We start from the raw sequence: 15,000 nt of genomic DNA on the forward strand, positions 1-15,000 counted from the left end.
TCCTCTGGAGTCACGTACGTATGTGTGGAACTGGATCAGCACTGTCTCTCGTCTCCTATACACTGGACTGGACTCTTATTTTCTTCTTAATTATAACAAGAGTTAAAAAAAATGTCTATGTATAGGTGACTGAGCTTCTCATTTCGCACTTTGGAAGACAAAACTTTTTTATTTTTTAATTTAAAAAAATGTAATACAGCTGGGATTGATTGTCTATTTGAACAAACCCCATTCTCAGTGGGAATGGCAAATAAATAAAGTCAGTACACTGAGGGAGGAGTCAGCACACTGAGGGAGGAGTCAGCACACTGAGGGAGGAGTCAGCACACTGAGGGAGGAGTCAGCACACCGAGGGAGGAGTCAGCACACCGAGGGAGGAGTCAGCACACCGAGGGAGGAGTCAGCACACCGAGGGAGGAGTCAGCACACTGAGTGTCTCTGGCAGGCTCCTCACCCTGGTGATGGACGTGGTTCTGACTATTGAGCGCCGCTGCTTCTTCGGCTTCCTCACATCATACTCGTCATCATCCAGATCCTGCGAAGCACAAAAACATGAGAATCAGCACAAACCAGCGATAAATCTATTCTAAAAACAAAGATAGATCATTTCACAAACTAGCACTGTTACCATCCTGAATAAAACATGCTGAAGGTTCCGTGCTTCCATAGGATTTAGAAAATCATTTTGTCAGATGTAAGGTTTTTTACCTCACAAGTCTACATGGACAATATTAGTCTAGTAGGTGTTTCTTGTAAAATTGTTATCGGTATACAAAAACAATAAACTAAACACCCATTTTTTGTTTGGCTTCCCTGAGCTAAAACAGAGCTTACATTTGACCTTCATACCCCTGCTGCTGCAGCCAGGTCCAGGAGCATAGCTGTTCAGTTCAGCAGTCAGAAAGCTTGTGTGCCTGCAGTTAAAACTATGTACATAAACTGGAACGCTGGTTTCTGAGTTACTGATGCACACAGAACGTTAAACCATGAAACAATGTAGAAAATATTCACTCAGGAATCATACTTAAGAGTAAAACTGAACAAATCAGGGCACTTCAATTGAGCTCAGAGGAGGCCGAATGTCCATCCCCAGTGTGAGAGTTTCCTCCTACCTGACCCTGGGCCGCGTCGTCACTGGCTTCCTGCTCCGAGGAGAAGCTCTCGTACTCCTCTTCAGAGTAATTATCTGGAAACAATGAGAAACACACAGCCGCTCAGCACAGGGGTCCAGGGGTCCTGGGTTACAGGGCATGTATTATTGGCTGCAGAATGACTGCAGTAGAGGCTGCAGAATGACTGGAGAGAGCAACCTGGGGGAGCACCACAGCAAGCCCAGCCCTGAGGGATGACACCAGCCAGGGGCATGGTCATGTACAGAGAATCCTACTGGCTCAGAGTTGTGGTGAAAAAAAGTCTGTAGGATTTCTTTTCTTTAGTGAGTTTGTTAAGCTGAACTGTAGAGATGTCTTGTTTATAAAGGAGTTTATAGTTCATATTTGTTTAATGCATCAGTGTATGTGAGTGAGTGCATAGCTTTGACCACCAAAAGCAGATCTGAAACCGATGCAGAGCCCAATTCAACTTTTAGCTTGGAAATTACTTTATGGGAGACATTTTTGATATTGATTTGACAGGACACCACGATACGGCATCACTATAGAAATGCCTCCATGTCCACTTCGTTAAAACCTTTTTATTTCGTCCAGCTAAAAGTTCAACTGATTTGGGCCCGAAGGACATTTTCCAGTACAGCACTGGTTTAGTGTCACAGGAAATCACACTGGTGTGGCTGTGAGAGTCTGGCCCTGGGTGTCTGCAGGATGAAACCCTCCTCTCAGCGCTGCAGCCCTGCCCGGTCACGTTCTCTTACCTGTGGACTTGGCTTTCTGCCCCCCCTGCACGGCCCCGTCCTCGTGGTCGATGGGCTGGCTGGACAGGGAGAAGATCCAGATCTCAGCCACCTTGGCGGCCGTGTCCTTCATGTTGCTGCAGAGCGAGAGGACCTGACCACCCTCGGTGGGGTGCTGCAGCACCTGGGGAGATGGGAGGGAGGGGGTTACTGCAGCCCCTCTGTCGTGTATCAGCTGGGCAAAGTGACAAGAACCACCATGACCCTCCCTGGGTGTGCCAAGGGAACAAAGACATGAGCAAACAGCACCTGGGAATGGGGAAACATCAGGCATTGACTTCCATTGATAGTATTTTTTTGTATTGTTTTTCTTGTGGCGTGTTGGACTGTATTCTCTATGGTAAGGGTGTCTCTAGTTTACACGTTTTCAATGTGTTGAATGTTTCACTTGTTTCTAGATGTTTACCCATTGCCAAGCCTAAGCATGTTAGATAGAGGTCAGCTGCAGTGCTTACACAGGGCAAGGTATTTTTCCATATACACATCCATGTTACATTAAAGTACTGGCACTTCAACACAGCACTTCTTATGATGACGTTTGTGAATGTTTGCAATATTCAAAAGTTTAAACTTTAAAATGCATTTAATCCTAAAGTTTAAACTTTCTTAGTAAAATCAGCTTTATATCCCGACTGAAGACCGATGGTCAATGTGTCTCTTCAACTGGAACATCAATTCAAACTGGCTGGAGTAGGGGGTGACTAATTAAGACTTCTTACTTGCTCTGTAGTAAATGGAAGCACTTCAGTTTAATTGCAGCAGGGGTAATGAAGGCAGGACAGTGCTTGAGGATTCGCAGGGAGCTCTGTAGCAGGGCTGTTGCTGTTGCCAGTATCACCCTGCTAAAGATTCAACCTTTTTGACTTTAAAAAATGCTTTTGTAAGCAAAATTGGGTGTGCTCTTCGACCCAAATCTTTCTTTTGAGACACACATCAGGAATATTACTAAAATGTATTTTTATCATCTAAGAAATATCATCAACTTGAGAAGTATTCTTTCCCACTCAGATACTGAGAGACTGATGCATGTTTTTGTATCTTCTAGAATTGATTATTGTAATGTCCTATTCTCTGGTACTGCAACTTATGCAAAATGCTGCAGCTAGAATCTGAACTGGGACTAAGAGACAGGATCACATTACTCCTGTGCTAGCATCTCTGCACTGGCTTCCAGTCCGAATCAGGATAGATTTAAGGTGTTGCTTTTAACTTATAAGGCATTAAATGGCCTTGTACCATCATATTTTAATGTCATATATATGTCATATATATATTTTAATGTCACTTTTAATGTCATATATTCCTGCAAGCCACTCAGATCACAGAATGCCAGGTTGCTTACTGTCCCAAATATAAACACAAAAAACACAGGTGGTACAGCATTCAGTCATAGGGCCCCAAAACACTGGAATGATCTGCCTAGCTCTGTAAGGGAAGCCCCAAGTGTCACTGCTTTTAAAACAAGATTAAAAACACACTTTTATAATGGAGCGTTTTTATGGTAAAATGATGTTCCTGTTATTCTCTGTCTTGTTTTACTGTTCTATGTGTTTCTTTTGTTTTCATTGCATTCTTTTATTAATATGTGTCCATGTTTTTATTCATGTGAAGCGCTTTGAGGCAGCTTTTATTGTGAAAGGAGCTATATTAAATAAGGATTATTATTATTACATTATTACCCCTCCTGGTAAAAAAAGTCAATGCGATTGTGAAACAAAGGCAGGGCATTAGTGCAGTATAGTCAAACACATTGTGAATAACAAGACTGAAATGCATACAACTCGGATACTTCTATTATCTTCAGTTAATGTGTGTGCTGAATTAATAAAACACTCTATTATTTTTTTATTTGTTTATTTAGCAGACGCCTTTACCCAAGGCGAGCACAAGGAGGTTCAGTGACTTGCTCAGGGTCACACAATGAGTCAGTGGCTGAGCTGGGATTTGAACCTGGGACCTCCTGGTTCCAAGCCCTTTTCTTTAAGCACCGGACCCCACAGCCTCTACATCTTTAACAAGATGAAGAGAAGCCGAAGCCAGGAGAGCCGTGTTCAACTGGTTAAGCTCTTCCAGTCTGATCCTCACGTGTTTCATGGTAGCCAGGAGCCCTGTGTCTGCTTGAGGTTATACTGTACAGCACAGCCTGCACAATTCACTGTCAACACGACCGAATCCTCAACTACCCGGATCTGTGGATTAATCATGATCTCTGAAGCATTGTTTGTCGTTTTCTACTGAAGCATTAAAACCAGATACGGCTTCAAATAAAGACTACCGCAGAGATAGTGTAATCAACACAGTGTAGGTTCTGGAGCCCAGCCAGTCACTAGGCATGTGGGGTTATATATGTAATATACTAACTCAAATAAATAATACCCACTGCACTGTACAGAAAAGCGCTCCTCTCCTTTGTTTTGTAAGCCAACCATGGGAACCAGGGCACGCCTCCTTAACCACCCCGCCCTCTTACAGTACAAACAAGCCTGCAAACCCACTTGCCATATGTGGGCATTGAAGATATTAAGAAAGACATAGAATTGTAGAATTATTTTAGAATCACCAAATATATATTCCTTGGGCAAGGACACATTTTCGGTCAACGAATACATGAAATATTCATTCGAACAGTTCAAAACATACGCATGTTTCCTCAAGTTGAGATACCATCCAGGGTTTGGAACTGTACGATATTTAAAACAATCAGTAACATCTGGGCCTCCTTATTTTTCAATTCTAGAGCAAGAGAAGGGTTTGTTCTTGTTGCTCTGTTGCTGTGTATGTATTTTAGAAAACAGACGATTCTGGTGCCAAACACACTGTCCTGCTGGCAAGAATTGCTGCAGTCCACGCTTGCATGAGAAACTAACAGGGCACACGCGTGACATGGACACGCCTGTTATTCTCTGCGACTCAACACAATGAAAGAATATTTCAACAGGAGAAGTCCAGGTTTGTCCCAGCGCCAAGAAACACTAGAGGATCATTTACACTGGAGAGAAGCGTTCTGTTTAAGTGTCCCTGAAGTGGAGCACTAAGAGCTTGATCTCCTCTCTCTCTCTCTCTGTGTTTCCTATGTGTGGGTGTGTCTATGCAGCCCTGTGTAATGCGAGCTGACAGGGAGAGAGTGGCAGGCAGTCCTGGGAGATGGGGGCAGGAGTCGATCTTCATTCTGAAGTGTAGCTGCTGATAGTCAGACCAGCGTGGGGATGGGGACGGCTGCGTCACTGGGAGCATAGGAGCAGAGGCAGACAGGGCTGGCAGCGTGTGCACTATCAAGGGTTCGAGTCCTTAAGAGGTGCCTTGGTACACGGTGGACTTGTGCAGTGGTGGTATTGACAACCGCTAGCATTACAATACGATTCCTCTGAGTAGCGGAGCATTTATTTTTAAAAGATGCTTCTTGTTTTAGATACACAGATATAGTGAGCTTGACGTGCTTAGTGCTTAGTGCTGGACTGCAGTGTGGAAGGGAGTGGGTTTGAGTAGCTCAGTGCTTAGTGCTGGACTGCAGTGTGGAAGGTAGTGGGTTTGAGTAGCTCAGTGCTTAGTGCTGGGCTGCAGTGTGGAAGGTAGTGGGTTTGAGTAGCTCAGTGCTTAGTGCTGGGATGCAGTGTGGAAGGGAGTGGGTTTGAGTAGCTCAGTGCTTAGTGCTGGGCTGCAGTGTGGAAGGGAGTGGGTTTGAGTAGCTCAGTGCTTAGTGCTGGGCTGCAGTGTGGAAGGAAGTGGGTTTGAGTAGCTCAGTGCTTAGTGCTGGGATGCAGTGTGGAAGGTAGTGGGTTTGAGTAGCTCAGTGGTTAGAGTACTGGACTGCAGTGTGGAAGGTAGTGGGTTTGAGTAGCTCAGTGCTTAGTGCTGGGATGCAGTGTGGAAGGTAGTGGGTTTGAGTAGCTCAGTGGTTAGAGTACTGGACTGCAGTGTGGAATGTAGTGGGTTTGAGTAGCTCAGTGCTTAGTGCTGGGCTGCAGTGTGGAAGGGAGTGGGTTTGATTAGCTCAGTGCTTAGTGCTGGGCTGCAGTGTGGAAGGGAGTGGGTTTGAGTAGCTCAGTGCTTAGTGCTGGGCTGCAGTGTGGAAGGGAGTGGGTTTGAGTAGCTCAGTGCTTAGTGCTGGGCTGCAGTGTGGAAGGGAGTGGGTTTGAGTAGCTCAGTGCTTAGTGCTGTGCTGCAGTGTGGAAGGTAGTGGGTTTGAGTAGCTCAGTGCTTAGTGCTGGGATGCAGTGTGGAAGGTAGTGGGTTTGAGTAGCTCAGTGCTTAGTGCTGGGCTGCAGTGTGGAAGGTAGTGGGTTTGAGTAGCTCAGTGCTTAGTGCTGGGATGCAGTGTGGAAGGTAGTGGGTTTGAGTAGCTCAGTGGTTAGAGTACTGGACTGCAGTGTGGAATGTAGTGGGTTTGAGTAGCACAGTGGTTAGTGCTGGACTGCAGTGTAGAAGGTAGGTAGGAGGTTTGATCAGCAGATAGTACTTCATGATAACAAAACAGATTTTTTAGCAAAAAAATAAATAAAAACGGAACCATTCCCTCGCCCCAACAAATTCCTCATTAAATCTCCAGCATTTTACAGAGAAGAAAAACAAAACTGTCACTCATCTAGAGCTGAAATGTGCGAGTCAAAAGCAGGACATTAGGAAGTAGCAGAGGTTCTCAGCGGTTCTGTTCATAGCACTCCATACAATGGCAGTCGTGGTGTCTTTGCCAAGCACACAATCAGTGGCACAGCATTGATGAAAGTGTAAAATAAAGAAACAACAAGTCATTGTGCTGGATAAACAGCTAATGTTTTCCAATTGAAGGTCAAGGTTTGAATTGAATGTTGCAGAAGTCCATCTGCCAGTGCTTGTGAAATCCTAATGAAAGAGCGTCCCTTCAGAAAGACAAGTAAAACTCAACTGTGCGGCCCCTAATCCTAACACACCCCTCCTAATCGCTGGTGACAGGATTATCAAGGTCTTCAATACACTTTGATTTTATTATTTTAATATTAATAAAAACAAAGGCAAGTCATGAACATGAGGATGGACCTCCTGTCTGCAGCGTTCCATATTCAAGTCTAGGTAAATTACGAAGGATGAAAACAGTATGACAGTTTACATATCACTGTCTCTCATTTCTGACATGTTTTATTGGTGAATGAGGATTCGTATCTGTAAAGAATGAACATGTTTCAAGTTCTCACGATGCAGCCATGAGAAACCAACGCGTTTTACTGCCACCGCGCTTCTAATAAAGCAATAAAGCAATAAAGCTTTCTCATGGCATCATAAAGGATGTTGTCTATCAGGAAATGGCCTTGCTATTTGCAAGTTAATGAACTTGGCAAGGTGTATTGGGGATTTTAATATCGAGGGAGGGCTGTGTTTAAGTCCACTGCTGTTTAAATCTCTACAGTGGTCCTCAATGTGTCAGGGGAGCTCACAGTACCTCAGCCATGTTGATGGAGCCCATGGCCAGTGTCTTGTAGCCCAGAATGGTTCTGTTCTTGTACCTCTTCCTCCTCTGCAGCATGATCTGAAGCTTATTGCCTTCCCTCTTCAGGAAGTGAGGGTACTGTAGAGCAATCACACACAACACAGCATGGGTTAGCATGGGAAAACTAGGGATGCAGCAACCTTGTCGTTCAATATTCCATTACTACAATGTTAAACAGAAGTGCCCATTGGAACCTGAAAGCAGCAAATACACTTTCACTGAGAGCGTAGATGTGGCACTCAGAATGTCAATGACAAAGCATTCCAAACATTTAAACCACAAGAGAGTCTATAAAAACAGATGAGGTATGTTAATAACACATTTAATGTGTTCAATGGCTCCCTCTAATCAAGGTTAAGAGTGTGCTTTCTCTTGCACTCTTTGTATGACAGACACAGCAAGGACTGCACGAGAAACAGACTCATCTTGATTAGAGGCAGCCACCGAACACTTCCATTAGATTCCAGGTGTCTGATGTTTCTATTCTACAGTGCATTGTAGCCTCTCACATGCAAGTAAAAATGAAACCCTGTAAATCGCTCTTTTAAAACTCTCTGAAAGGCAATATCAGCTTCTGGTAATGAACAAAAAAAAGACACTTTGTTTCTTCCAAGTTAATTCAAGATGTGGAAATATTTCAAATACAATACAGATAAGTGTTAATGAGATTTAAAAACCTTGGTTAGCGCTCCATTATTACTATGACAGCTTGACTAAAGCTGTGCTTTTCTGATCTCCAACCATACCCATAAACGTCTTCAACTTTAAGAGTAAGTAGCTTTTTATCTTTTAATGATGTGTTATTATTAATTCGTCATTTAGCAGACATTTGTATCCAACGGAACGAGGGGCGAACTATGCACCAACAACTGCTGCAGAGTCACTTACAATATGACCTCGGTTTTGCGTCTCATCCGAAGGACGGAGCACAAGGAGGTTCAGTGTCTTGCTCAGGGTCACACACAGTGAGTCAGTGGCTGAGCCGGGATTTGAACCGGGGACCTCCTGGTATCAACCCCTTTTCTTTAGCCACTGGACCACCAAGCCTCTGAGTTCAGGAGCTGCTCCTCAGTTCCAGTTGCTTGCCACAGACACTTGTAACATGGGCAGCCCTGGTGTCTTTATAGAAGAAACAGCCGGCGCCATCTTGTCATGTGACACTTCGGCGCCATCTTGTCATGTGCCACTTTGGCGCCATCTTGTCATCTGCCTTTTGGTTTTCTGGTAGGACACTGCTTGTGCACTAGTGCTAACTGATACAAAGACACTTCAGGTGACCTAGCCAACAACTCATAGTCAAAGCACCTTAAAGACTAAAGGCACTTTAAAATATTTAGCACAACAACTACAGAAATGCGTAAGAGCAATGAGAAGGAATCAGACTGCAAACAGCATCCAAATGGAAGGGGCAGGTAAAGGTGTGCTTGTTTCTGCACTGGTTTGTGAGAATATGAAAATGTTGTGGTATCATTCTGTCAATGGCAGCCTCTTCCACTGTAGCTGCCCCAGTGCTACCCTCGCTTGTCAGTACAGAACCCATTCCTTATCCACCAGTGCTGCATTGCCATTGAAGATGTAAGAGGGGTACTACCTGCAATGAAAACGTGAGAGCCAGGTCTGTCTCCACCACTCCACTAGGGGGCAGCACGATCTCATGAGACCTCAGGATCCTCTTGGAGCCCTGAGGAACAGGATAAAACTTCAGTTATGCTCTTTAGAGTTCTCTCTATGTTTTAGCAATGCCCGGGTGCAGCAGGAATAATCCTCCCCATATATTAAAGTTTCACAGCGCTCTGTGGTGATCTCCAATCTGACTGTGAGGCTTCTCGTGTGCTCTTAATTGGGTTAGGCCCATCAGCGAAGCACATCTCCCTTGGCAACAAGCTCAGAGAGGAATTGAAGTGAAATTAATCAATAAACACTATGGGCTGGATTCATAAAAAAAGGCTTGAAAGGATTGTGGGTGTGGTAGAGACCTCACACAACAGACTAGAATATACTGTAGTTTAAGCTGTGAAAACTTGAGAATGGTTGTCACTAAACAACATCTTAATTCAACAGCTCTGGTGACTACTCTTAACATGAATCAAGGTATGTTTAATGAATTATTTAGTATGCCCAATTACGCACCACATCAAATCAGGAGAACTGAATGCCAGTGTGCCTCTTCTGATTACATGACCATGTCTATCGCCTCTTTACACCCATGGGCTAGACAGGACAGCTACCGCCCTCTGGAGGAAAGTCCTGCAAGTATCTGCTCTGCTCACGGGGCTCCTGGCCAGTAGGGTCCGCTGTAGTGCTACGTTGATTTTGCCTCCCTAACCTTAAGAGCACCAGAGACAACACAACACTCCCACTGGAATCCCCAGTGAAGATCTATGACTCTGCAGGATGCAAACCTGCACTCCCCTGACTGCATGACCCACCCTGCACACCACATGGCCCTGCCTTTACCAGGTAAGCCACTTTTAAAAAAAGAACAATTTTTACTAATCATATACAACTGAACAATTTCAAGAAAAAAAAAGTAAAAACCTTGAGAGGATTTATTTCTTAACAAAGACAAAGCTATTTTTGTCAGAGATAAACATCGAATCAAAAGGACAGTACCCGGCTATTTTAAGGATTCGGAATCTCAGCCCATTGAATTGAATGGAAAGGCATGGGCTGGACGTGACCCACAAACAAAAGAGCAAGCGCTGCAGTCGAGAGGCAGGTCTCTTATGCTGACGTCAATGTTATTAGGAGGAGAAGTGTTACATTATGATCCGCTAAGAATCCGTGCTGGTAAACCTGCTTTTAAAATCTGCTGTATTATTGAATTGTGGTTTGTCACACTTGAACAAAAATTATTGTATTTCTTGCTCTTATTGTATTACTTGTATTGTAACACTTGAATGTATTTGTATTTGCTTGCGATTGTAAGTCGCCCTGGATAAGGGCGTCTGCTAAGAAATAAATAATAATAATAATAATAATTATTATTAATATTAGTATCTCTACATTATCTGTGTCAGTTTCATCACAATACTGCAGACAGGCCCTTTGCAATTACAAGGCAGTGAGTCAGATTCAGGCAGTGCAGGCTGGAGGCTAAGCTGTGCCGAGGGGTTTGGAAAGCGTAAGCTTTAGTGACGTGAGGTTAATCACTGCAGACTGAATCTGTGTCGTAGGGCACTTGGAATCTGCTTCTCATAGTGTGGGGAGCTGAAGTCTTGCTATTTGAGACAGGGGCCGGTGTAGCCAGGGCTGTGCTGATCTCTCTGGGAGGTTACTGATGACACCGGGGTTAGCTCTCCTGCTCTCCTATATCAATGGGATCTTAACGAGAGATGCTTCAAATGACATTTTCTTAATTTAGTTTTACTGCCCCCTCGCCTAATGGTGTTTATAGTCATTCTGAGTGATTAGTATTGCAATTGCTCAAATACATACTGTGTGTTTCACTTTGTGATAAAGAGTTCAGAAGCTGCTCTTCGGCTCTGGCCCTGTGTAACACAGGTTAGAGCAGCCTTTAAGTATCTTTACAGAAGTAAGAGCCAGTCCTACTGATCAGCTACTCTGGATCAAGTTTCTTTATGTATCGCTGGCTATACACAGTTGTGCACTAGATGGCGCTGGTGCTTACTAATTTGGCTGATCTAATCTATGCAATATATGTCTGTGGCAGGCAATCTAAACAGAAGAGGAGCCGCTTCTGAACTCACAGTCTAAGCGGCTGAACGCAGACAAAAAAACAAAACCGACTGTAATTGTAATAAGAACCACTGAGGATATCATATCATACTGACAGTAGACAGGGGCTTGGATTAACACCTGAGTAAAGTATGGCACCTCCTGCACAGTACCTCCTATACAATACGCAGGCTTTGAACTAGTCTGAGTTTACTTCTGATGAGTGCCCAATGTAATGTGTTAAATCACTCGCCTATCAGAGGAGCTTATTGTTGTGGGCTGAATCAGGATCTCCACTGAAACTTACTGAAACCTGTTCCTTGTGCAGAGTTACAGAACCTTTGCCACTTAATGAGACAGCATTCACGTTCCTTTCAGAATCCGATTGGCTGTAGTGATCTGTGCCTGGCTGGCTGGGCGGACGCGGAGAGCAGGTGATCCTTATCATATATCCATACCAGCACAATTCTCCAAACAGAACCTTAGGGGCTCCTGTTTAAACAGCAACAGCTTCCAGTGTGTTTCAGTGAAGAACCCGAGACGGATCAAAAGAAATACGATCATCTAAAAAGTGCTCTATCAGGGGAATCTGGGCACTCAAGCACAGCAAGGTCAACCCCTAACTACACTAAGAGTGCTGGATCTCTGAGGGGAGAGAGAGAGAGACCCCTTACTGGGCCACCAACACCACTTTCTGGAGCACCACAACTCCCATGGAGGCCCGCATCCAAGTACTGAGCAGGTCAGCCTTGGGTAGCTTCATACAGGTAGTTAAGATAGCTCAGAGCACAAGGTGCTTGGAGCTGCAGACATTGTAGATGACTTCTTGAAAAGTTTGGGTCATTCCAGGCTAAGTGGACCAAGGGAGGTTGCTCAATTCCTTATGTCATTGTCTTTTTGTTGGAAATACCTTCAAACTAGATTTCAAGTGATACTATTGTTATCAGCGCAGGTCATGCCCTGCATGATGAAATGAGGTCAGTGTTCATCGAAATGGACCTCTTTCTCCCCTCAGACACTTTCTCACAATGGGTTCCACAGCTCTACCTCTGCATGCACACAATACCTACCCTGGACTGCTCATCTCAATCACATGAGGGTTAGGAATCTTCAAACCACAAAACGCAGGTCCACTTCACCTTCACCCTAACCCTAACCCTAACCCTACCATGGACTGCTCATCTCAAATCACATGAGGGTTAGGAATCAAACCACAAACGCAGGAAACTCCTCCCCAGAGAAGGTCCACTTGATTCAGAATTTCTTTGTATCACATGTACATCTGTGACACTTTCTATTTTAATCTCTACCTGGATTTTGACGGCGATGACCACTGAGATGAGCTCCTTATCCAGCTCCTTCATCACCACCAGCTTCTTCAGCGTCAGACTGCAGAGCCTGGGGAGGAGAGAGCAGAGTTACACCCGGGGAACAGGCTGCAGGGACACAGAGAGAGCAGTTACACCCAGAGACAGGCTGCAGGGACACAGAGAGAGCAAAGTTACACCAGGGACAGGATGCAGGGACACAGAGAGCGCAGAGTTACACCCAGGGACAGGCTGCAGGGACACGGAGAGCAGAGTTACACCAGGGACAGGATGCAGGGACACAGAGAGAGCAAAGTTACACTAGGGACAGGATGCAGGGACACGGAGAGCAGAGTTACACCAGGGACAGGATGCAGGGACACGGAGAGCAGAGTTACACCCAGGGACAGGCTGCAGGGACACAGAGAGAGCAGAGTTACACCAGGGACAGGATGCAGGGACACAGAGAGCGCAGAGTTACACCCAGGGACAGGCTGCAGGGACACGGAGAGCAGAGTTACACCCAGGGACAGGCTGCAGGGACACAGAAAGAGCTGAGTTACACCCAGGTACAGGCTGCAGGGACACAGAGAGAGCAGGGGACAGGCAGCAGGGACAAACCTGTGTTATATACAGTGTGTCAGACAGGCAACCAGAACTCAAGAGCAGCTCCTTAACCCACAGTCAAAGCACCTCAACACAGATCTATCCAGATCATGTGTATATAAAAAAAAAAAAAAGCAACATTGTGTAATTGCAATAAGACCCTTTTAAAAGAGTAAGGGTACAGTGCAAAAAAACTGAATACAAATAAGAATATTTAACCAATATTTAACCAGCAGATTGAATTCAAACTGCGTGAGTAAACGGCAGCACACGGTACAGGGCTCATCTCTGACAGCCGACTCCTAGAGTGAACATGACACGCAGGAACACCAGCTTTGAAACAAACACTCTCAAACACACAGCCTCTTCCCAACTGGAACAATGAAGCAGCCCCAGGACAATGGGCTTCTGTTGTGTTCGTCTCTCAACAATACCCATCTGATCCATTATTTATGAGCTATGATCGGATCCCAGCACAAGCCAGCCTTCAAAGGGCTCCTTTGATGAGCGTGTCGAAACATCAGTGCTGTAATAAGGGATATTGCATGGGCTGGCATTCCAAGCTACAGGACTCGCTGGTACAGCAATGTGAACACAATGGCCTGGCTCACTCTTATTCCATAAGGAGGGAAGGATGGGTTTTGAAATCCCTGTTGGCGGTACACAGGAGAATCAGTGCTGCAGGATGCTGAGATTCAGAGTCTTGTACTCCTCAAGGTACACTGCAAGTAATACGTTGTGTGCAGGGTGTCTCTTATTGCTCAGTGGTTCAGTCAATAATCAACTGCCACAGTCCCTGAATAGGTTGCGAGGTCTACAGGTGCTTTGTCATGGCGAGACTACTGATTAAAAACAAAAGAGCAGCCAGAGAAACTAGTGTCAAGTTCATCAAAACTTAAAGAAAGAGTGCAGTGAATAGAATGCTCCATGTTAGGTGTGGTGCGCTATGACAAACACTTCGCTGTGATTGGTCGATGTCTGAGATGTGCTTTATAAAATCTAGTAGGAGCTATGGAACTTGTAGGAGTAAATTGAAGGCAAAAGTTATTTTATGAAAAAAGAAAAAAAACGATGCTTGTATGGTGCATTTCATTATCAGCTACACCCCCTTTAAACTTGCTTAGTATATCTGGACTATTTGTATAACTTGCAACAAAACTAAACGTGCAAGAATATGTACGAGTATTTGGGAAATAATGATTGAACATAGAAATGACGTATCTTTACACTTCACCCTGACTGATGTATAGACACTAACATCTGTGTTTCACAATGGTTACATCTTTAGCACTTGGATATTATAAACACCTCTATTTTGTTGTGATATCTACAAACGAACGCACACAGGGGGCTCCCGTATATCCCAGTCTCTGTATAGGCCCCCCAGCAGTGGCAGGAGATCTGGGGATGGGATTATGGATTGAAGTGTTAGCACTTGATCACAGCTGCCTGATCCTCTGCGGAGTGGAATATCCAGTCCAGCAGTATCTGGCACGCCGCCCTATGCATCTCAGCCCTGCCCAGAGCAGAGCTGGCTGTGCTTGAAGGAGCAGCTTCCAAGCTGCAGGAACATCTTTTTAAACATGGAGAGCGACAATCAATAGCAAGGAGACCGACTGTTTCTGAGATTATCCAGGGACTGCATTTCATTGCCAGACTGTGCAAGATCAGGGCTCAGCTGTGGAGGCCAGCATCTAATTGCTTGAGAGTAGATCTGTGAAACAGGACAAGCAGCGCAGTGTTGAGTTAGGCTTGTATTCATACATTGTATGATTTGCAGGTTCTGGCACGATTCTGCATAGTTGCATCTGTTCAGAGCTGTAAGTAAGCATTTTAGCGCCCAGGGGAGGCAATCATATTGGCGGCACCCCCCCCCCCACCCCACCCCACCCCCCCACCTCATGTTTTTTTGCTCCCATCCATGCTGCAATTACTTAAAGGCATGAAGCATATTCAGAAAGACAATAAAGCTAGAAAAAAGAAAATGTGTTATTGTCACTTTTCAGAGTCAATCTGTAAATCAGATTATAGAAAAAAAG

At 44.7% G+C, this 15,000-nt stretch overlaps 1 protein-coding gene across 3 annotated transcripts in view; it reads right to left on the bottom strand.

Moving 5' to 3' along the window:
• Nucleotides 1-15,000, bottom strand: part of LOC117421886 (phosphofurin acidic cluster sorting protein 2-like) — a 78,181-nt gene that overhangs the window by 25,080 nt on the left and 38,101 nt on the right. For all 3 annotated transcript variants that reach the window (XM_058987285.1, XM_034928162.2, XM_058987284.1), the window contains exons 2-7: nucleotides 12,359-12,446; nucleotides 8,962-9,051; nucleotides 7,323-7,448; nucleotides 1,871-2,033; nucleotides 1,113-1,186; nucleotides 455-535 (exon numbers count right to left, since the gene is read on the bottom strand). In XM_058987285.1, coding sequence (XP_058843268.1) covers nucleotides 455-535; nucleotides 1,113-1,186; nucleotides 1,871-2,033; nucleotides 7,323-7,448; nucleotides 8,962-9,051; nucleotides 12,359-12,446 — 622 coding nt within the window. The remainder of the gene's footprint in view (nucleotides 1-454; nucleotides 536-1,112; nucleotides 1,187-1,870; nucleotides 2,034-7,322; nucleotides 7,449-8,961; nucleotides 9,052-12,358; nucleotides 12,447-15,000) is intronic.

Source organism: Acipenser ruthenus, chromosome 15, assembly GCF_902713425.1.
Source record: "Acipenser ruthenus chromosome 15, fAciRut3.2 maternal haplotype, whole genome shotgun sequence".
NCBI classification, from domain to species: domain Eukaryota; kingdom Metazoa; phylum Chordata; class Actinopteri; order Acipenseriformes; family Acipenseridae; genus Acipenser; species Acipenser ruthenus.